Source organism: Delphinus delphis, chromosome 15 (assembly GCF_949987515.2).
Source record: "Delphinus delphis chromosome 15, mDelDel1.2, whole genome shotgun sequence".
NCBI lineage: Eukaryota > Metazoa > Chordata > Mammalia > Artiodactyla > Delphinidae > Delphinus > Delphinus delphis.
This window is the reverse complement of record NC_082697.1, coordinates 64,852,875-64,875,745: the sequence shown is the minus strand read 5'-3', so window position 1 is coordinate 64,875,745 and position 22,871 is coordinate 64,852,875. Positions and strand designations below refer to the sequence as shown.

Below are 22,871 nucleotides of genomic sequence, written 5' to 3'. Positions count from 1 at the left end.
ACAAATATATATATTCCAGACGCTGTTATGAGAACCTGACAGGTGTTAACCCATTAAATCCCTATCATAGCCTTAGTAATAGGTGTTATTATTACCCTTATTCTACAGAGAAGGACATGAAAGCACAGAGAGGCTGAGTAACTTGGCCAGGATACACAGCCAATAAGGAGTGGAGTACAGTATCATAAATGCCCCTTCCTCTCAGGGAAGAGAATTCTCTCTTTTTCAGCTTGCTTGTCCAACATTCACATCTTGAATACAGTCATCTTTTTGCCCATGCTGGGTAAGTACGAACTTAAGTGTGGGAAGTTTCTAGATTCAGTGCTATTTGCAGCAGGGCCAACAGTAGGGTCCTGGCCCGGGATGCAAACTTAAGGGGTGCCAAAAATCCTAGTAATCAAGATCAATAATTTTTTTATATACTTTTTTTTTTTTTTTTTTGGCTGAGTTGGGTCTTCGTTGCTGCGCACGGGCCTTCTCTAGTTGCGGCGAGCGGGGGCTACTCTTCGTAGTGGTGCCTGGGGTTCTCATTGCGGTGGCTTCTTTTGTTGTGGAACATGGGCTCTAGGTAAGCGGGTTTCAGTGGTTGTGGCACACGGGCTCAGTCGTTTTGGCTCGCGGGCTCTAGAGCGCAGGCTCAGTAGTTGTGGCACACGGGCTTAGTTGTTCTGCGGCATGTGGGATCTTCCCGGGCCAGGGCTCCAACCCATGTCCAATGCATTGGCAGGCGGATTCTTAACCACTGTGCCACCAGGGAAGTCCCTAGATCAATAATATTTTAATGCAATATTTTTTATTTATTATTTATTTTTTTGGTGGTACGCGGGCCTCTAACTGTTGTGGCCTCTCCCGTTGCGGAGCACAGGCTCCGGACGCGCAGGCTCAGCGGCCATGGCTCACGGGCCCAGCCGCTCCGCGGCATGTGGGACCTTCCCGGACCGGGGCACGAACCCGTGTCCCCTGCATCGGCAGGCGGACTCTCAACCACTGCGCCACCAGGGAAGCCCTAATGCAATATTTTTTAAAGTAAAAATGCAAAAATCCATGATGAACCAAATATCAACATTTTCAATAAAGACAGGTCGGGATTACTAACTTGTCCTCTAGCTCCAGTCTGGCTCAGCTCCATACTGCCTGGCAGGCAGGACCCCGAAATCTAGGTGTTCCTTGAGTCACATACTGCCAGGTACCATCATCTCACCCCAGGAGTGACAGTTTTGGGGGCAAAGAAAACCATCTTCCTGGAGATCACTGCCTCTCTCCTCTCATTTTTTTTAAAATAAATTTATTTATTTATATTTATTTTTGGCTGCGTTGGGTTTTTCTTTGCTGTGCGCGGGTTTTTCTCTAGTTGCAGCGACGGGGACTACTCTTCGTTGCGGTGCACGGGCTTCTCATTGCAGTGGCTTTTCTTGTTGCGGAGCATGGGCTCTAGGCGCGTGGGCTTCAGTAGTTGTGGTGCAAGGGCTCAGTAGTTGTGGCACGGGGCTTAGTTGTGCTGCTGTATGTGGGATCCTCCCAGACCAGGGATCGAACCCGTGGCCCCTGCATTGGCAGGCAGATTACCAACCACTGCGTCACCAGGGAAGTCCCTCTCCTCTCATTTTAAGGCCTTTCCTCTGATCAGACAATTTATAAGTCTCTACCACAGGAGAAAATTCTGCCTGTCCTTTGGAAAGCCACTATTTTGCATTTATTGGGGATGCAAATACAGGAAATGTTGGTAGCAGTAACTATGGCCCCCAGTTCTTCCTGTGAATTATAGAAATAGGACTTTCTTCTCTTTTATTAAATGCCACCCCACCCAGATTCAAACGCCATAGAAAGTGGAACTTGTTTGTTTGGGCTTGCAAAAACCCGGAAATCTTACCCAGTCTCTTATTTCTTTCCCTACGAATGGAGTGTCTTTCCTGGAAATGACCCCGTCTAATGATTAGCATTTCATCAGCATGAGTTTATCTCTGGGAACATTGAACCTCAGGCTGCTGGAAATAACCTAAGCAGTAATATAGTCCAATCTCCCCTTACTCCATTCCAGGAGCTCTTGTCAAACGTGATACATCATGTGACTACCTCACCCAGCCTCTGAGGAGAGGACTCTTCCTGGCAAAATAGGACTCTAAACCCCACTGCTTGACATCCAAGCTCCTTTTCCCCTTTTCAGTGCAGAAGGAATCTAGTCAAACAACAACAGTAACTAATGATAAGCATAAAGACAGCACCATTTGTTGAGAGCTTAACTGAGCACCAGCACCAGCTATACCCTTCACGTGCATTAGCAAGTGAATCCCCAAGCAAATTTATGGAGAGGTATTATTATCTCTACTTTATGATGATTACATTGAGGCCCAGAGAGGTTAAGTAATTTGCCCAAGGTCACACAGTTAAACAGACAGAGTGGAATTCAAACTCTTCCCTCTCTGCCTGAACTTTAATCATGATCATCATCATCATTGCTATCAGAGGAAGAAGAGAAGCATGAGAAGGGAGAGGAGAATGAGATAACATTTACTGAGTGCTGACAGCGCGCCATATGTTCTGATTACCCCTGATAGCCTCTCGTGGGTTTGGGAGCTCTTAGCACACTACTCATCCTACAGACAAGCAATCTGAAGCCAGAAAGGTCCAACTCACCCAGAGTCTCACGGTGAGGACCTGGGAAGCCCAGATTCCAGCTCAAGCAGACAGCTCTAGAGCCTTCTCTTATAGCCAACACTCATTTGCCTCCCACTTCCCCAGAGTCATTCTTTCCTCTAACAAATATTTATTGTGCATTTATTCTGTACATAGCATCTGGTGCTAAGCAACAGGACAGCCCCGGTTTGGGCCTCCTCCCATGACTCATTCCCAAGGGTTCCCCATCATTTGTGTGACACCCCCAACCCTTCTTCAAAGCGTCCTCTCTTACCTGCTTCCCATCCTGTAGGAATGTGCTGGCATTTCCTCTCCACTCTGCAGAGACAATGGGTCCTCTTTTCTTACTAAGCCATAAGGCCCATCTTTTTCTGCCTTAAACACAGCCCTGCTTGCTCTCTTGGTCATGCCTCTGGGCTCCCAGGGAGGGGATGTTTACCAGCTCGTGGCAGTTTTATGCCACCCTGGTTATCATCTCTCCCCCTGTCTGCCAATGAATAACTGGGTCTCACCCATTAAATGCAGATCAGTCCTTGACCCACAACTTCATGGCTGCACCATGGCCTCTTTGTGCTGGGTTTGAGGGGGAAAAAAGCCCTAACTCAGGGCCCACATCGTGTATTTATTTATTGCTGAAACTCAGCCCCACCCTCTCATCAATGTTCTTTCAGCATTAGTGTAATAAAAAGATCAAAGTTCTTGCTAAAGGTGATCTTACTTCTTGGACAACATAAGGAAGTTAGTAAGGTTGGGTTTTTTCCCCCCACCCCAGAGAGCTTAGCTTTTCATTTGTACAACAAAGCCATTCTGGACTGAATGCTCCACTAGACACCCTCAGACACCGGCCACTTTGTCCTGCAGATTCAGCCCCTGGGGCAATATTCAGACTTTACAGGTTTAACTTCATAATTATGATGGCCTGTCTTGCAGGGACAAAGGATAGTGTGGAACCAGCCCACACTCAAGGCTGACTTGAATCAAATCCTGACTCCAGAACTTTATGATTCTACCCCCCTGAACCAAGTCTATCCCTCTGAATCTCAATTTCCCCCGTCTTACCTGAAAAATGGGGACAATATACTCAACCTCCTGAAAAGTGCTGGTTAGACCTAAATGGGTTAACCTCTGAGAAAGGTTGGACCATTTTAATGGTCAGGTTATTAACAGCTACCTAAGGTTCGCTAATCCTCCAGGAAACGGTCATGTCTAGGAGCGAGAGTATTCGTGTGGAAACAAAGACAGAAGTAGATGATCCAGGGCTGGAATTTTTACAAATGCCAAAACAAACAAGTTTCCTATGGCATCTGACTCTGGATGGATAGCATTTAAAAGGAAAAAAAAGGTCCTATTCTATAATTCACATGAAGAATTGGGGGACCATAGTTACTGGTCCCAACATTTGATGTGTTATTAATGGGCCCCCTATAAATACAAAATAGTGGCTCTCCAAAGGCAAGGAAACTCTTTTCCTGTTTATTTTATTTTTAAAAAATTTTTGGCTGCGTTGGGTCTTCATTGCTGCACAAGGGCTTTCTCTAGTTGTGGTGAGCAGGGCCTACTCTTTGTTGCAGAGCACGGGCTCTAGGCGCGTGGGCTTCAGTAGTTGCGGCACACGGGCTCAGTAGTTGTGGCTCACGAACTCTAGAGCGCAGGCTCAGTAGTTGTGGCGCACGGGCTTAGTTGCTCCGCGGCATGTGGGATCTTCCCGGAGCAGGGATCGAACCCGTATCCCCTACATTGGCAGGTGGATCCTTAATCGCTGTGCCACCAGGGAAGTCTGTTTTCTCCTGTTTAGACAGAGACTTGCTTTACAAATTGTCTGATCGAGGAAAAAGAGAGGAGATAGGTGGTGATCCCCAGGAAGACGTCACTCCTGGGGCGAGATGACAGTACCTGGCAGCATGTGACTCAGGGGTCCTGCCTGTCAGGCAGTAAGGAGCTGATCCAAGTTGGAGTCCAAGGCAAAAGGACAGATGAGTAATTCTTTTGTAAGTATAAGTCAGGGTGTCTCAATCCCAGCACTACGGACATTTGGGTCAGATCATTCTCTGTCGTGGGGTCTTTTCTGGGTATTGTAGGATGTTTAGCCGCTTCCCTGGCTTCTATTCAGTGAATGCCAGTAGGACACTCATCACTACCCCCGCAAGCTGAGAATGAGTAAATGTCCCCGGGGGGCAAAACTGCCCCTGGTTGAGAGACGCTGCTGTGAAGGCTGTGATGCTGCGTGGATTGGGGATGGCATCTCCCAATTCCCCACTGCGTAAGACAAGGAAAGGAGTGTCTCATCATCTTCCTCTAAGAAACTTTTCTCCTCCTCAGTTTCCCCACTTCTAGAAACTCTACCATGTTTTTACATCTTGTGGTTTATAAGACATATATTCTGCCCTACAAAATGTAATTATAGGTTTCGTGCTTTGTCTGCAGGCAGACTGTAAATTGACACTCGTGGTTGCTTCTGGAGTGAGGAACTGGGTGGCTGGGGATAGATATGGAGGGAGAGATTTTTCAATATTTGCTTAGATGTCTTTTGGATTTTATACCATGTGGAAGTACAACATTCAAAAAATATATTAAAATTTGAAAATTTTCTGCTGTGAATTGCACACAGTTTGTAAGGTACGATCCCATTTTTTTTAAGACCAGTAAAAATGACCTATATGAACTTAGCATATGCAGTGGGAGGGAGAGAAACCTAGAGAAACGTACATGAAACTCTAAACAATGATTATCACTAGGGGATGAAATCACAGAGGGTTTCTCACGTCCTATGCAAATATTTTTAGGAGGCACAAATTTTAAAAATTATGTATTTTTTGTTATGTATTACATTTGTTATCAGATAAAATGACAGGAAGAGTAAAAGAAAAAGAACTATTTCCAAAGCCTCTAGGAAACACCTAGAGTTTTGTAAGAGAGAGAGAGGGAGAACCTTCTGGAAGGAGCAGATACTGGGACCCAAGCCACAGGAAGCCGGGATTCCAGAAAGAGGCAGATGAGGGAATTGGACATGGAAAGAGGAGGCATGAATTAAGATGATGGCAGTGGAAATGGAAATAAATTGGCAGTTTTGAGAAGAAAGGATAGCTCTGTGTCATCAGGCTGTTTATGAATCTCCCTCAGTTTCCTTGGCTATAAAATGGAGACAATTCTAACTATAGAAGTAACTAATGTTTATTATTACATTGTTCTTATCATCATATATATGTTGATTATATTTAATCCTCATGGCAGCCCTGTGAGTTATGTATATTACAATCATCCCATTTTACAGATGAATCATTTGAAGTACAGAGTGGTTAAGTAACTTGGCCCAAGTTCACAGAGCTAGGAAGTGGCAGAGGTAGGACTGGAACCCAGGCAATCTGGCTTTGGAGCCCAGGTTCCATAGATGACCGGAGCTGGGGCTTAGCACAATGCCTGGCACAGAACAAGCGGAACAAATGTTAACGACTCATTATACCAAAAGGCTAAGATCCCTACCCCCACCAAGTGCACACATCAAAGGATGGAGTTCCCCAGGCAGAGAGCACGGTGCTCTTCCCATCATATGCCAGCTTTACTGTCCCCAGAAACTGCCCTGAAGCGCCTAAGGGTCGCACTTGCCCTACCAGAATACAAAAACTCTTCAAGGATTTGACAGGTGGAGATCCCAGAATGAGACTCTCTACATGAGAAGGGGTTTGAGGAAAGGACACTTTAGTTAATCCTCCTTGGAGAGTTTTACCTGCACATCAACAGATCCTAAGGCCAGGAATAGAAAAGAGCATCACACATCCATAATACGAACAAGGGCTGCCATTTATCACGTGCCAGACACTGTGCCAAATGCTTTCGAGACAGTTCTGATTATCCTTCTAACAACACTTGTGAGATCCTATTATTGTGCCCATTCCACAGATGAGGGAACTGAGGCTCGCAAAGCGATTTGCCAAAGTCCCAGAGCTGGGACTTACTTTCAAGATGATATCTGAATGCAGGTCTAATTAGCATAACCACCACGTAACTGTTCTTGCTTCCTGAAATCCTCCTCCCAAAAGCCCATCTGCTGCAATGGGTAGTCAACTGAAGCAGAGAGGACTCAGGGCCTCCTCTGTATAACAAAAGGGTAGCAGGTCCTCAAGACAGCCTCCTTGTACACTAGATGGAGAGCAGGATGTCAAGTGACGACCCTCCCTCTGCACTGAGCATGGGGGCTTCTCAGGAATATTCCAGAGGGCAAACAGGGGCCTGGTTCTGTGGACTGCACAGAAGGCAGGAAAGCTCCTTGGTCACCTCCTCCCTGCTTCCCCCACTTCCCCTCTCCATAATCAGACACACCTGCTGTGCCACCCCCTCCACTCTCTAGTGGGCAGACATAGCATTTACTGTAGCCGAGGTTTATTGAGCACCTGCTAAGTGTCAGGCACTGCTCTGAGAGCTTTATCTTTATTTAAACCAGACAAAAGCTATATGGGGTAGGTACTGTCACTGTCCCTATTTTATGAATAAGGAAACTGAGACACAGAAGAGTTAAATAACTTGCCACACTATTCCTATTGGAAAGTGATGGTACCTGGGTCGGGCATCAGAACTACACAGACTTTATGATCAAACAGACCTGGATTCAAACACTGACTCCTCTACCAGCCACCGGTGTGACATCTCCCAAGTTACCTAACCTCTCTGAACCTCAGTCTCCTCATCAGTAGTACGGGAGTAGCAAGGATTGTTGTAAAGGATAAAAAGAAATATGTGTTCCTTACTCATTTGACAAATATTTATTTAGCATCTACTATGTGCCAGGCACTAGGGATGTATCTGCAAACAAAACGGGGAAAAAAATCCTACACTTGTGGCATGCACACTTTAGCAGGGAGGCACTTACATGTTAGCTCAGTTAATCCTCACAATAAGCCCAAAGGTTAGGCACTATCAATATTTTACCCCGGCTTCCCTGGTGGCACAGTGGTTGAGAGCCCGCCTACCAATGCAGGGGACGTGGGTTCGAGCCCTGGTCCGGGAAGATCCCACATGCCTCGGAGCAACTAGGCCCGTGCGCCACAACTATTGGGCCTGCGCTCTAGAGCCCGTGAGCCGCAACTACTGAGCCCAAGTGCTACAGTTACTGAAGCCCGCATGCCTAGAGTCCGTGCTCCGCAACAAGAGAAGCCACCGCAGTGAGAGAACCGCGCAACGCAAAGAAGAGTAATCCCCACTCGCCGTAACTAGAGAAAGCCTGCGTGCAGCAACGAAGACCCAATTCAGCCAAAAATAAATAAATTAAAAAATATATGATACCCATTTCCCAGATAGGGAGAAGGAGTCTCAGAAGCAGTTTATCCCCACCCCCTCTTCATCCTTCTAGGAAGTAGGGGAACCTGGATTAGACGTTAAAAGTCCAGTCTCTGGAGTTCGACTTCCTGGTTTCAAATCCAGCTATTTTCATCTAATTGCTGTGGGCAAGTTACTAAATCCGTCTGAGTCCGAATCTCCTCATGGGAAAATGGGACCAGGAGACCCTATCCCACGAGATTAGCCCAAGGGGAAGTAAACCAAGTCTAACATTTAGGAAGCACTTCTTGGGTTCCCAGCACACAAAAGGCTCACAGAAACCCTAGGAGGGACGTCCTATTTTTAACAGAGTTGGAAACTGGCTCTCAGAGAGGGTAAGTAATTTAACTAAAGGCGCACAGCGCATAAACGGTGTGATTCCACAGCCCGCTCTCTGACCCCCATCGCGGCGCGAAGAGAAGCTCTCCGGTCCGGCAAGGTTGAGTGAGCGCCAGATAATTGGATGCGATTATCCTTTCCTTCCTTCAGCTGCAGGGGAGGGCTGCCCGAGGCGGCAGCTGGCGCGCACCCCTGGGAAACTTTCCTAGCGCGGAGGTCCTCGCGCGGCTGCCTGGAGCTGGAGCCACTGTCTCGATACCCCCACCCCCCGATTCCCGCCCCCGAATGGTTCTCCCCCCCATTTCTTGCTCGCTCCCCACTCCCCGCCAAGGCTGCCACCCAGGGCCACCCTGCTGCAGACCCGCGTTGGGGACACGCCCCGCTGGGGCGCCTTGTTCTGCCCATCGACCCCCTCTCGGGGTCAGCGAGGGGGCTCCGCCACGTCGCCCAACTCGGCGGATACCTGGCAAGGCAGCCCCAGGGCCCGCCCCGCGTCCTGGCGAGGCCACCTCACCTCCCACCGAAGTTCGCGTCGCCTGCGCCTGGCGCTCCGGCCGCCGCCCGGTTGGCTCACCCGCGAGGAGCGTCGGCGACACTGGGCCTGGCAGCAGGTAGACTGCGCGTCCCTGCACACGCGCTGGACTTCCTGCCTGGAGGGCCGATTGCTTTCTTCGTGGAATCGAGCCAGGTTCTTGCGAGTGCTGAGTTAGCGCACCTGTTGGCGTCCGAGACCTCTATTCATTAACCTCGAGTCTGCATTCATTCTTTGCTTCCATTGATCAAACCATACAGAGCGCCCACCAGATGCTGCACAACGGCTTGGGTGCTGCGGGCACCCAGGGGACCCGGAGGGCGCGCGGACTAGGGCTGCGCTCTCCAGAACGTTGGCCACTAGCCATGTGTGGTTATTGAGGGCTTGAAATTGTGGCTCCAAAGACTGAGATGTGTTTAACAATTAGGACCAAAAAGAGTTTTTAAAAAAACTCATTAACAAGTGTTAAATTGAATGGTAAAATGATAATATTTTGGATATAGTTTTAAAAATGAAATTATTATTAATCTCACCTGTTTCTTCTTTTCTAAAACACAGTTACTAGAACATTTATGCGGTATGATGTGTCTCCTTTCATATTTCTATTGGGTGGTGCTGATCTTGGGCAGGAACCCATAGGGTGTTCCCAAATAACCTCTCCCAGTTCTCCGTTCTAGAATTTATTCAGCCTTTTCTTATTTCCTCCGGGAAACAGTTGGGGAAAACCTACTGTGTACCAAGCATGAAGCTTGTGTTGGTTCACAAACTCGGGAGCTTCCCGGGTGAAATCTGAAACTGGTCCTGGTACACAGAGGGCAAGAGGAGGCCAGAGAAACAAGCAGGTCACTCCAGATTGGTAGGTGGCAAGTGTAACAAGAAAGAGAATCTACCTAGGAGGCTCGTCTTGGGTGCTGCAAGATCTCTGCCAGGAACCTCTGATGAATCCCCAGTACCCAGGATAGAGCCTGGCATGTCAGAGGCACTTGGTATTCACTGAATGAATACAGTCACTGGAGCTGAGAGTGAGACAGGAGAAGGAAATAAACCAGCCCAAAAATTCAATGAGGACCCTCCAGCCCATGGCTGTTTCCTCACCGTCATCATCTTCAATTTTGTCAGCATGCCCCTTACATGTGTGTACATCGCTTTACAGTTTGCAAAGCGCTTTCACACCTTTTATCACATTTGATACCTACACAACCTCATGAGAGGGATATTAGGGGATTGAAGAGTCACACTACCCCCAGGCCCCAGTTTCTTTTTTTTCTTTATTTTTAATTGATGTATAGTTGCTGTACAATATTACATAAGTTACAGAAGTACAATACAGTGATTCACAATTTTTAAAGGTTATACTTCATTTATAGTTATTATAAAATATTGGCTATATTCCCCATGTTGTACAATAGATCCTTGAGGCTTATTTTATACCTAATAGTTTGTACCTCTTGCTCCCCTACCCCTATCTTTCCCCTCCCCACTTCCCTCTCACCACTTCCCTCTCTCCACTGGTAACCACTAGTTTGTTCTCTACATCTGTGAGTTTTCTTCTGTATTATATTCACTAGCTTGTTGTATTTTTTAGGTTCCACATATAAGTGATATCATACAGTATTTGTCTTTCTCTGTCTGACTTACTTCACTTAGCATAATGCCCTCCAAGTCTATCCACGTTGCTGCCAATGGCAAAATTTCATTCTTTTTTATGGCTGAGTAGTATTCCATTGGGTGTATGTGTATATATATCTCACATCTTTATCCATTATCTGTTGATGGACACTTAGGTTGCTTCTATATCTTGGCAATTATAAATAATGCTCCTATGAACACTGGGGTGCATGTATCTTTTCAAATTAGTGTTTTTGCTTTTGAGATATATACCCAGGAGTGGAATTGTCCAGACCCCAATTTCTGATGGAAAAATAAATAAAACCAGGGGATTTGCCCAGGACCAATTTACTGTGGTAAAAGAACTATAATTCAACTACATCTTCTGACTCTGATAAAGGTGTCTTTATCTCAAGCAGAAAGGCTGTGTGTGCAGTGGTTAGACATGCAAGCTGTGGAGTTTGGATAGAAAAGACTTTGAAACTTGCCTCCCCCACTCCCTAGCTGTATGACATTGGGAAAGTCGCTAACCCTCTCTGTGCCTCCATTTTCTCAATCGTCAAACGGGCTAATAATAGTACCTACCTCACAGGGTTGTTCTGAGGGTTGAACTGAGATGAGATCTGGAATGTTACCATTAGCCAGTTTTTTTTAAATGTAAGCATGTTACTTTTTTGAGTTGCCCCCAACTGTGCCCAGATTTCTTCAGCTAACCTGATGGAGAGGGACTGGAAAGTATGACACCATCTATTTTAAAGGTGGTGAAACTAAGGCTCCTGGTCACAAAAGGGATTTGACTCAATGCTTTGGGAAGAGTAGCTGTGAAACTTCCATAAGAACCAGAAGGCAGGCTCCCCAGGGGCAAAGCAGAGCCGTTGCCACCCCCTGGAGCACACATTATATCCAAGACATGATTTTATTCTGCCATCTCCCGAGAGGATGGTGTTTACACACTGCAAGGATGCTTGCAAGTGAATACAAACGTAGCCCCGGAGCCTCCAGAAGCAGGGACTGCGCTCAGCCCAAAGGCTGCGATCCGCTCACACCCGCTCACCTGCGCCCCCTTGTGGAAAGTTCCTGCAGTCTGTCCAGAAGGTGCTGCGTCTGGAAAGGGAACCAATCTATACTAAGTACCTCGGGCTGGGAGCCCACCTGACACTTGACGTCGTGTATGACCTCATTTAACTTCTCCATGAGGTAGCTTTACAAATATGGAGACTGAGCGATAGAAAGTAATACAAACAAAGAAAAACGAAACTTGCCCAAAGACACACCACTATCAAACATCAGAGCCAGCGTCCGACTCCTTGGAGCTTGCAGACTTTCCCCAATTTCGCATTGTAGCCTTGAAATGGAGTCAAGCCAAGTGACTTATTTGGGGGTCAAACTTTGTCACAATTCCATTATCCCATCCCACATGGAATCACAAATTACGAAAATATCCCCTCAACACCTAGAAAAAAATCCCCCAATGATCAGGCACTGGGGAGTAGGATGGGGCTGGAAGCCGACTGACTTCTAAATGCACTGACATAACAGGCATGATTCCCAAGATAAACTGTTCCACCAGTTTCTAAACCACTGACTTACATATACACTAGAATCCCATTTATTAAATATCAGCATAACATGTCTCTAAGTTAAGGTAAAGTGGTCAGAAGAACATAAGCTTAAAAGTGGTTACTGCTGGAGAGGGAAATAGAATAGAGTATTAAGAGGGATGTTAGTTTTTATTCTTGTTTCTGTGTCATTGGAAACAAGCATATTTATACATATTTCTGAAAAGTTGAACAAGCATTATTCTTTTCATAAATTCAAAAGACAATTAAAATTATTTTAAAAGGCAATATTAAGCTGAAAATCCATGTGATTCTGAGGGGCATCCTGGATTAAAGATAAAAAGATTATTATCTTAAAAATGGTAATGAGGGGGCTTCCCTGGTGGCGCAGTGGTTGAGAGTCCGCCTGCCGATGCAGGGGACACGGGTTCGTGCCCCGGTCTGGGAAGATCTCACATGCCGCGGAGCGGCTGGGCCCGTGAGCCATGGCCACTGAGCCTGCGCGTCCGGAGCCTGTGCTCCGCAACGGGAGAGGCCACAACAGTGTGAGGCCCGCATACCGCAAAAAAAAAAAAAAAAAAAAAAAAAAAATGGTAATGAGGGAACTTCCCTGGTGGTCCAGTGGGTAAGACTCTGCGCTCCCAATGCAGGGGGCCCGGGTTGGATCCCTGGTTGGGGAACTAGATCCCGCAGGCATGCCACAACTAAGACCCAGCACAGCCTAAATAAATATATTTTAAAAATTTAAAATTAAAAAAAATTTTTTTTAATGGTAATGAAACATAGCAGGACCCTATGGTCCTTGCCCCCCATGTCCCCAGTCTGCCTTTTGTCTGTGGAAAAACTTTAGCCAAAGAATAAGCTTAATCAGGGAAGTGAGAAAATGCAGAAGCAAACAAAAGCAATCATACAGGACAAAACAGTAATAGTTTGGTCCGTAAGCAAAGTCATGGACCTTTAGTTCCTTCTCAAGGGCTTTAGAAAATATTCTGAGCCTTACCCTGTGAGCTGTCCTGTAGATACTGAAACCTCCACCGTGTAGAAGAAGTTAACTTGACCAGTCCATGATGACCAGACTGTAGCCATGACATAAGCTGCCATGATTCTGAGAATTGGCCTCAAAGAAATGAGAACAAACCAACCCTGGAACTGAAGATTAACTGTACTTAGAACAATCAAGATGATGCTGGTCAGACCACCGCAGGACCAATTTCAAGATGACTGTCAGAGCTGGCTGTGCTCTTACTGCATGGAGCCCCCTCCCTCCATCTATAAAAGCTCTTGCCCACTGATTCTCAGCGAGGGGGAGTCAGCCTTTGGACAGGAGTCCACCTTCTCCCCCAAACCCCTGGTTGCTGGCATCCAAAATAAAGCAAACTTTCCTTGCCACCAACCTTGCCTCTTTATTGGTTTTTGAGTGAGGAGCAGCTGGACCCACTTTCGGTTACAATAACAGTGAAGTAGCTGAAGAAAGTGAAACTGGTTCTCCCTGGGCCAATAATAACAAAAGGTAACATTTATGAGCCCTTACAGTATACAGAGCGTTGGTCTGGAATCCTTTCCGTATGGTCATGCATTTAATCCCCGCGACAGCCCTGTGAGGTAGGTGCTGTGATAGCCAGCCTCCACGATGGCCATCAATGGTCCTAATCCTGCGGTGCTCACATCCCTGTGTGTTCTCCTCCAGCTCTGAACAGGGCCAATTTCTGAGACCAGTAGAATGTCGTGGAAATGACAGTATGTTACCTCAATGGCGAAGTCATAAAAGACCTTTTATTCTCTCTTGTATCACCCGCTCTGGGAGAAGCCAGCTAGCGTGTCGTAAGGACACTCAAGCAGCCCTACAGAGAAGCCCACCTGGGGAGGAACTGCATTTATCTTCAAGCCTCTTTATTATCCTTTAATCCTTTAATCTTTAATTTGTCCGATTTGGGGGTGTGTGTTCATTCAAGACATTGGCATTTTGTTGTTGTTGTTGTTGTTTTGCCGTATGCGGGCCTCTCACTGTTGTGGCCTCTCCCATTGTGGAGCACAGGCTCCGGACGCACAGGCTCAGTGGCCATGGCTCACGGGCCCAGCCGCTCCGCGGCATGTGGGATCTTCCCGGACCGGGGCACGAACCTGTGTCCCCCGCATTGGCAGGTGGACTCTCAACCACTGTGCCACCAGGGAAGCCCCACACATACATTTTTACTAAAATAGGATTATATCCTATATATTCTTTATATTTTTTGTATTCTGTTTCAATTTTTTTTCACTTTAACAAATGTTGTGAAAATTTTTTTCATGTCATTATGTGAGTTCTTTTAAAACATCGTTGTTAAGGATTAGTTAGCATTCCATTCAATGGATAATTTACCCAACTGACCTCTTATTGTCGGACATTCTTTTTTTGTTGGTTTGTTTTATACATACACACACACACACACACACACACACACACACATATTGGCTGCACCGTGTGGCTTTGGGTTCTTAGTTCTTCAACCAGATATTGAACCCGGGCCCTTGGCATTGAAAGCACAGAGTCCTAACCACTGGACTGCCAGGGAATTCCTTGTTTTATATTTGAAATAGGATCATCATAAAAACACAGTGGTTGACTATGTGCACTCTGGGTTCAGACTTCCTGAGACCCAAGCTCAACTCTGTCACTTCTCTACAGGACCTTGGAGAGGATATTTAACTCTCTGGAGCTCATTTTTCTCATCTGTGAAATGGGGTTATGGTAGTCCCTACCTCACTGGACTATTGTAAGGATTAAATGGATTAATCCACATAAAGTACATACAACGGTGTCCGGCCTTCAGAAAGTAGTCACTCAATGTGGCTTCACTGTCATCATTGCCACCATCATTAGTTTCACTGTAACCCTTTGTGCCTATGTGTTACATTTTCCTAAGGTAAATTCCTAAAAATAAAGTGACCAGGCTAACAGATAGGATTTTTAAAAATTAATTAATGAATTTATTTTTTGGCTGCGTTGGGTCTTTGTTGCTGTGTGTGGGCTTTTCTCTAGTTGCGGCGAGTGGGGGCTACTCCTTGTTGCGGTGTGCGGGCTTCTTACTGTGGTGGCTTCTCTTTGCTGTGGAGCACAGGCTCCAGGCACGTGGGCTCAGTAGTTGTGGCTCACAGGCTGTAGAGCACAGGCTCAGTAGCTGTGGCACACGGGCTTAGTTGCTCTGTGGCATGTGGGATCTTCCTGGACCAGGGCTCGAACCCGTGTCCCCTGCACTGGCAGGTGGATTCTCAACCACTGCGCCACCAGGGAAGTCCCCAGATAGGATTTTTGATATTCTATGATAATCTGATCAGCAATGGAGGTTCATTATTATAATTCTTACAAGCTAGTGAGTTGACTTTTCCTGCAGGGACCGCTGTGAGTGATCTGTGTGTCCTGGAGACACATTTTTGAGATCATGTTCTTCCACGTTAGCCTGGCATCTGTTTTATTAGACACGGATGTTCATGAACAGCACCAAGGTTGTTCATTCTGGAACTCTACGTTCACCACCCCAGAACATCTTCAAGATCCCACAGGAAGGAAAAGAAGGAGCAATGCAAATGGTAGTGGGATTGTGGAAGCTCTGTTCCCAGCATGTCCTAGAGACAGTGACCTCAGACGAAAGCACAGTCAGCGTGAGAGGGCTTGCAGCCCAGGGAAACTTCTCTGCTCCATGCCAGGATTTCCCATCTCCTCTAGGAGAAGGAGGTGAGGGGAATGAAAAGAGGAGTCAAGGCAGAACTGGTTTAATGCAATCACCCGTCTTTTATGAACATTTGTATTATTTGTTATTGAAGAAGAGCTAGAGCAGACAATGTTGGCTGGACCACCCAGTAGTCATTCCTAACCCTATTCTATAAGCTAGAGAACCAGATCCTCACTTCCCCAACCCTCCTAGCAGCTAAGGGTGGTCATAATGCCAAATTCTGCTGGCTTTGTCTTTTATCCCTCTTTAGTACCTTCAACATGGATGTAATGTCTGGAGATGTGGCAGCCATCTTGTGGCCATGAAGACAAAAAGCCAACATGCTATGGATGGCAAAGCGGAAAGACAGAACCTAAGTCCTTGATGGCATTGATGAGCTGCCAAACTCATCTTGAGATAGCTTACTAAATAAATAAAAATGCCCTGAAGGGTTAAGCTGGGCATTCTGTTACTTACAAATGAAAGCATTCCTGATACAAGCGCCTTAGAATAATTTACACCCATTTTTATTTTTTTATTAAAAAATTTTTTTTGCAATTACTGAACACTCTTTTCTTACAAAGAAGAAAAAAACAAATCCCTGACTCAAACCTATGCAACAACACTTCAAAACTTACTGCTCTGTTCCGGCCTTTCTTAGAGGAAGACACCTGGTAGGACCAAGGCCTAGCAACCCACAGAAGATGCTTCCCTCTTCTTTCCGTGGTAATACTTGCACCCACAGCTGTCTCCTCCTCGTGAGGTGATATATGTGGGAAAATTCTACAGTCCTGCATGAAAAGGTCTCCCAAACTTGATTTAAAATGAGGCTGGTGTCGCGCTTAATAACAGATTTGGAAATTACTCAGAAAAGTACAGGTAGAGACACAGAGCAACGACGAAGATCTGTTGGCTGCACCAGCTACCGCCGGTCATTTTCTGCCACCTGTACTGGTGGAAAGCTGGGACATAGTGTGAGAAGGAACAAGCAGCCTCAGAGACGAGCCAAAATGAGAAAAGGGGAGAGAGAATCATCTTCCTGGTTTCCCTCCAGTCCTCGGTTTCCATCCTTTCTGAGGCTCAGCTGTGTCTTACCCAGCAACCTTCTAATAAATTCTCATTATCCCTTAAGAGAATCAGACTGGGTTATCACTGCTGAGAAATAAAAGAGCTGCGATCTTTACAATCAGCAGGTGTCAGAACTTTGGTGTAAGTCAGGGAACATGTCAGAAGGTGAGGAAAATATTGTTCTAAAAGCTTTTAGGCAAATCAGCCAAATGAGTAAAGAAAAGCAAACAAACCAACAGCAAACTCAAACTCTCCACTAAAATTCAGAGTAGCAAAGGTTACTGGCTAATTCTCTGGCTATAAATGAACTAAGATGATGAACTTTATTTGCATGCATCTGTGGTATATAAAATGTCCCCTTTTTTGTCCCATTTTGCAACCCCATAGTTATGTCTTACACAGCCACAGCTACTATATTAACATTTATTTAGACATTTGCAGTTTACAAAGCATTTCTGTTGTAGATCACTTGTGGAATGACAGTTGTTGGGGGTGGAAAGAAGGGGAAAGGCAATAGGATGCACCAGGACAATCTACATTAAGAACGTGGTCAATGGGGCCAGGAATTTACTTTTTTTTTTTTTTGGCTGCATTGGGTCTTTGTTGCTGTGCGCAGGCTTTCTCTAGTTGTGGTGAGCGGGGGCTACTCTTTGTTGCAGTGCGCAGGCTCCTCATTGCAGTGGCTTCTCTTGTTGTAGAGCTCGGGATCTAGGTACGTGGGCTTCAGTAGTTGGCGGCGCACAGGCTTCAGTAGTTGGGGCGTGTGGGCTCTGTAGCTGTAGCTCGCCGGCTCTAGAGCGCAGGCTCAGTAGTTGTGGCACATGGGTTTGTTGCTCAGCGGCATGTGGGACCTTCCCTGACCAGGGATCAAACCCGTGTTCCCTGCATTGGCAGGCAGATTTTTAACCGCTGCACCACCAGGGAAGTCCTTTACTCTTTATTTAAGTCAAATACAATACATCAGACTCTCCCTCCCAGGATCTGGGAATTGTGACTCAGACCTCTAATCAGTCTTTTCAGAGTTTATATCAACTTGGGGCTGCAATGTGGCCATATTTTGCCATGTGAAGGGAGAAGCAGACAAAATCAGGGGCAAGTGTGAGGTGCAGGCTCTGGGAAGAGGGAAACAGCAAACATGAACTCGTAGGCAGGAACAGATAGGTGTGTTCAGATAGGAGGAGAAAGGAAGCCAGCCACAGTGGTGATGGTAGGAGATGGGGCTGGACAGATCCCCCAAAGCCTGCTCCACACATGATAAGGAGAGCGAGGGTGTATTCTAAGTGGCAAGAGGAAACCAGAGGAGGAGGGGATGTTTAGCAGGAAAATTACAAGATCAATTTCCTTTCTGAGAAGTTGGTTCTGCTGGTGGACAAGGTTTGGACAAGGCAGGGAGACAGGCAGGAGGCAGTCCTCGCCTCGGCAGAGGTGGTGGTGCTTTGGGTCAGGTGATCGCTGGTGGCGAAGGAGAGCAGAGGGCTGATTCCACCCTGTCCCTCTGCACCCTGGTTCTTTTTTCTCTAAAATGGGGATTGAAGGTTCCTACTGTCTTCTTAGAGATGATGAAAGTTAAATGAGGTAATGCATGATATGGATTTGGTACAGAGTAAGTCCTCAATAAGTGGCAGCTATTATTATTATCCTAATAGTAAAAGAGAGACCCCACCATAGCTTTCCTCATACTGTATTCCAGTGCGGGAAACAGACAAACCAAGTAGTAAAAGTAAAGTGCTAGGATAGATAAAGCTGATAGGGGGCGCTGTGGAAAGACATGCGCCTCCCCTTGAAATAAAGCAATACCTAAATGGAATCAAGAATTCCATGTTTGATTCTGCTTTCTGTCCTACTCGCCATCCTTCTGTCTGAATTTCTGTTTGTCCGCTACCAGCCTTCTTTCCCCTTCTATTTCCTTCCAACAGATTTTTGAGACCTTTTCCCAAAGAACTACCCTATTTCTATTCCTGTAAAATCAGTCATCTCCTGGGAGGAAGGAGTTTCCTTCAGGGTTCTGGGCTCATTCCCCTGCCCCAGAGAGAACCCAAGGCCTCTCCTGGCTTGGGATGCAGACCAAGCCAGGGCCAGGTGCCAGGTGCCGCGTGAGACCAGTAGGAGGGAGATGAGCACTGGCAGGCTCCATCCATCTCCTTCCAGATCTGTGGGCTGGGATCAGGGCTGGGAGGTGGCCTCTGGTGAGGAAGGGAAGAAGGAGGCACTGTCTCACGACAGAAACAGCCATCATTTCTTGACACTGCTTTGTGCCACAGACTTTAGAGGTAATTTTTTAAAACTTCAAGCATATATAGGTAATATAGCTGTGCAATACAGAAGAAAAGGATTATCAGTAAATACCCCCAACTTGTCCTGAAATTTACTATGCATTTCCAAGCACATACATATTCTTGTATTTTCTTTACCCAAATGGTAGCTTACCTAATACACTTCTTCTGCACCTTGCTTTTTTCACTTAAGTGTATATTTCCACACATAGAACTTTCTATATGTAGAACTTTCTATATACAGCTATTTGATCGCTGGATGTATGCGTCAAAATGTATTCAACCAGCCTTGTATCTATATTGATTTAGGCCGCTTCTTTCTTTTGCTAGTATAAACAACATTGCAAGGAATAGCCTCATAGAAATGTCATTGCTTGCCTTGCAGAATTTTAAAATTTTATGTAGTTTGAATAAATGAACAAAACCGAACCCCAAACAAAACAAAAACACTTTTTTACAAAGCACTTTCATGGTTTTATTTTTTACATTTATATCTTTGGATTTTCTTTTGTGTGAGGTTGGCATCAGATTAGGTTTGTTTGGGTTTTTTTCCCCCAGATGCTCTGCCAGGCACTTCAGGGGATTATTCTCACTACAACCCTTTCTACAGGTGAGAAAACAGAGTCTCAGAGAGGTTGAGTCACATGGCCAACCTCACTCAGGGAATAATTAGAAACCAGTTTCCAATTGGAAACTCAGTGACCCAACCCTTTACTACATTTATTACTAGCATTTATTTTGATCCAGGCAATTACTTCTTAAAAAAAAAACTTTCTATCTTGGAATAGTTTTAGAGTTACAGAAAAATTTGAGAATATCACAGAGAATTTCCATACACCTTAGACTCAGTTTCTGTGATTATTACTATCTTACATCAGTAGCAGATGAGCCAATATTGACACAGTATTATTATCTAAAGTCCATACTTTATTCGGATTTGCTTAGTTGTTACTTTTCCTGTTACACATTCCCATCCTGATGACCATATTACACTTAAGTGGTCATTTAAGCGGTCATGTCCCCTTAGGCTCCTCTTCACTGTGACAGTTTCTGACTTTCCCTGTTTCTGATGACCTTGACAGTCTTGTGTAGCTATTCAGGTCTTCTGTAGGACGTCCCTTGACTGGGGTTTATCTGATGTTTTTCTTATGATTTGGCTATGGGTTTGGGGGAGAAAGACCCACACAGGTAGAGTGTCATTCCCATCACATCATATCAAGGGTGCTTACATACCATCAACATGACATCACTGTTGATGTCGACCTGGATCATCTGTCTGAGCAAGTGTTTGTCAGGTATTATTCAGGTAGTTACTTGCCGTGCCCCGCCCTCCCTTTCCGCACTGTCCTCTTCAGAGGGAAGTCACTGTGTGCAGCCCGCACTTAAAGACTGGGGAGTCAGGCTCCACCTCCTTGAAGTAGCTGTATAAATTATTTAGAATTTTTCTGCATAGGCGATTTATCTACACTTCCCATTTATTTAATTTGGAAGTTACTTGTATACAAATGTATATACAATTACATTTCTTTAATTATTTGGCACTTATTTATATTTGCTAATTCCTTTTCATTCTATCTTTTAAGCTGTACCTGGATAGAGGCAGAGATGAAACGTGGATAAGGTGCAAATTTTAAAAGACAAACACGGCACGTAGTGAAAAACTATCCCTCGTACCTTTCTCATCCAGGCCTCCCAGCTCCCCACTCGACAGATATCTTATGCATTTACAAACATGTACAAATATATTCCCCCCCTCTTTTTTTTTCCTTTTGGTACCCAAATGGTAACCTACTAGATACACTTGTTCGGCGTCTTGGTTATTTTTATTACACTTTTTAAAATCTGGGAGGTCTCCCCTCCTCGCGGCCGCTGGACGGAGCTGTCCCGGGTCTCTCCGGCTCTCCAGCCGCGCCTCATGGGTCCCCGACGCGGCGGAGCCGCACCCTCCCACTGCCTCCCGGCTACACCTCGCCTCCCAGCGCAGGGCTGCTCGGGTGGTCCAGCGGGGTCGGGCGTGGGAAGGGCCACCGGGACGCCCCGCCCCCGCCCCCGCCTCTGTGACGTCAGCCCCGGAATCTGGAATCCCGGCTCCGCGAGGGAAGGCCGGGAGGCGGCGGCGGCCGGAGCGGGTCTCCGGCGGCATTTCGGGGGCGCGCGGCGCAGCCATGAGCGAGTCCAGTGCCAGTACGCTCCCGCCCGGCAGGCCGAGCAGGCAGGCCTTCATCCACCAAGGTAGGGCGGCGCGGACCCGGCTCCAGGCGGCCGGCGGGTGCAAGCGGCCGCGAGGTGCTGGGAGCTCGGCGCGGGCCCGGCCCCCTCCCCACCTCCCGGCTTGGGGGAAAGCGGATCTTTCTTATTGCTGGTCTCCCTCCTCCAACCCACCCTCACCCAATTCAGAGAGCCCATGCCCTACCAAAAGGAGCACTAGAATGGGAGTCTCGACAGTGGTGAGTTTGCCTTCCCAAAGCTGGTCGAGGGATCCCGGGCAAGTCTCAAAATAATCTTAGATGTTAAATGAAAAGATTGTGAGATCCCTGTCAGCCCTAACATTCTGATACCAGGTGGCTGCCTCCCAAACATACGAGGCTTTACAATTAGATGGACTTAGAACTGAATTCTGCCTCGGCTATTTATTGCTATGTGATCTTTGGTAAGTGACTTGCCCTCTCTGAACCTTAGGTTCTTCAGCAGTAAAATGGGAATAAGATGTTGGTGGGATTAGTTGAGAGAAAAATGTGTGAAGTGCCTAGCACAGTGCTTGATACAGAAAAGGCACTATCAGTGGTAGCCAGACAAGTATATGCTTTTCCCTTTTTTTATTGGGTAAAACTTAAGAGTGAAGTGTACAGCTCTGTGAATTTTAACATAAATGTGTACAACCGCTACTCAGTCAAGATAGAAAAGTTGCCAGTACCCAGGCAGGCTTCCTTGCAGCATTCATATCTTATATTTGCCCTTAAGAAAACACAAGACCCCACCGTGAGGTTTTGTGTGTGTGTGTGTGTGTGTGTGTGTGTGGACAATGCTTCCAATACCTAGTACCTTGGCTTCAACTTCCCCACTGTGAGTTTTATCTGCAGCGTTTTTTCTATTTCAATTTGAGAATAGAGATTTTGTTACAAGGATCTACAGTAAAGCATGAGTGTAGATTTGGGCATTGGGCCCCTCTGATTGGATTGATCTCAACATCTAGAAGAAGAAAGAGAAAAACATCTAGAGTGACTCAAACTCCGGGAACGTGCTCGGGAATCAGAAAAAAGACTGGGTTTGATGCTAATTATTTTCTAATGCAGTATTACTAGTGCTGGCATCAGCTCAATTTCAGCCTTTCAGTAATAGCTATTCAAATATCTTCCACATGATTTTTTATCTTTCTCTTATTTAATCACACTTCATCACATTTAAGATGCCAACCCTGGTTTCCCATACAGAAGGCAAGGAGACTCCTCTTCCTTGGATCTTTGCTGGGTGTTCAAGGGGATCTCTAAGCATCTTTTTATGAGTATTGTAACTAGCGCCTCTAATCAAAAGGTTCTCCCTGTCCCTTGGACAGATGATATTTTATGACCTTGTACCCACCAGCATGAGTGGAAGGCTCAGAAGGGACTGTGTTTATAACTTTGCAGCAGTTTGTAAACCATGACGCACTGTATGAGCATCTTGGGAGGACAGCTGGAGGGGGTCAGGAGACACAGGGCGTCTAGTTTACAGAATTGGGAAATGTGTATCCTTCTTAATGATAAAACAGATCACAACATTTGCCTTCTTTTTTTTTTTTTTCTTTTCCATGATGGTTTATTACAGGATATTGAATATAGTTCCCTGTGCTATACAGTAGGACCTTGTTGTTTATTCATTC

General features: G+C 46.0%; 1 protein-coding gene across 1 annotated transcript in view; it reads left to right on the top strand.

Annotated features, from left to right (window-relative positions):
- The first annotated feature begins 21,117 nt into the window (after positions 1-21,117).
- Positions 21,118-22,871, top strand: part of TMC7 (transmembrane channel like 7) — a 52,588-nt gene continuing 50,834 nt past the window's right edge. The window contains exon 1 of the mRNA XM_060033055.1: positions 21,118-21,244. Coding sequence (XP_059889038.1) covers positions 21,178-21,244 — 67 coding nt within the window. The 5' untranslated portion in view covers positions 21,118-21,177. The remainder of the gene's footprint in view (positions 21,245-22,871) is intronic.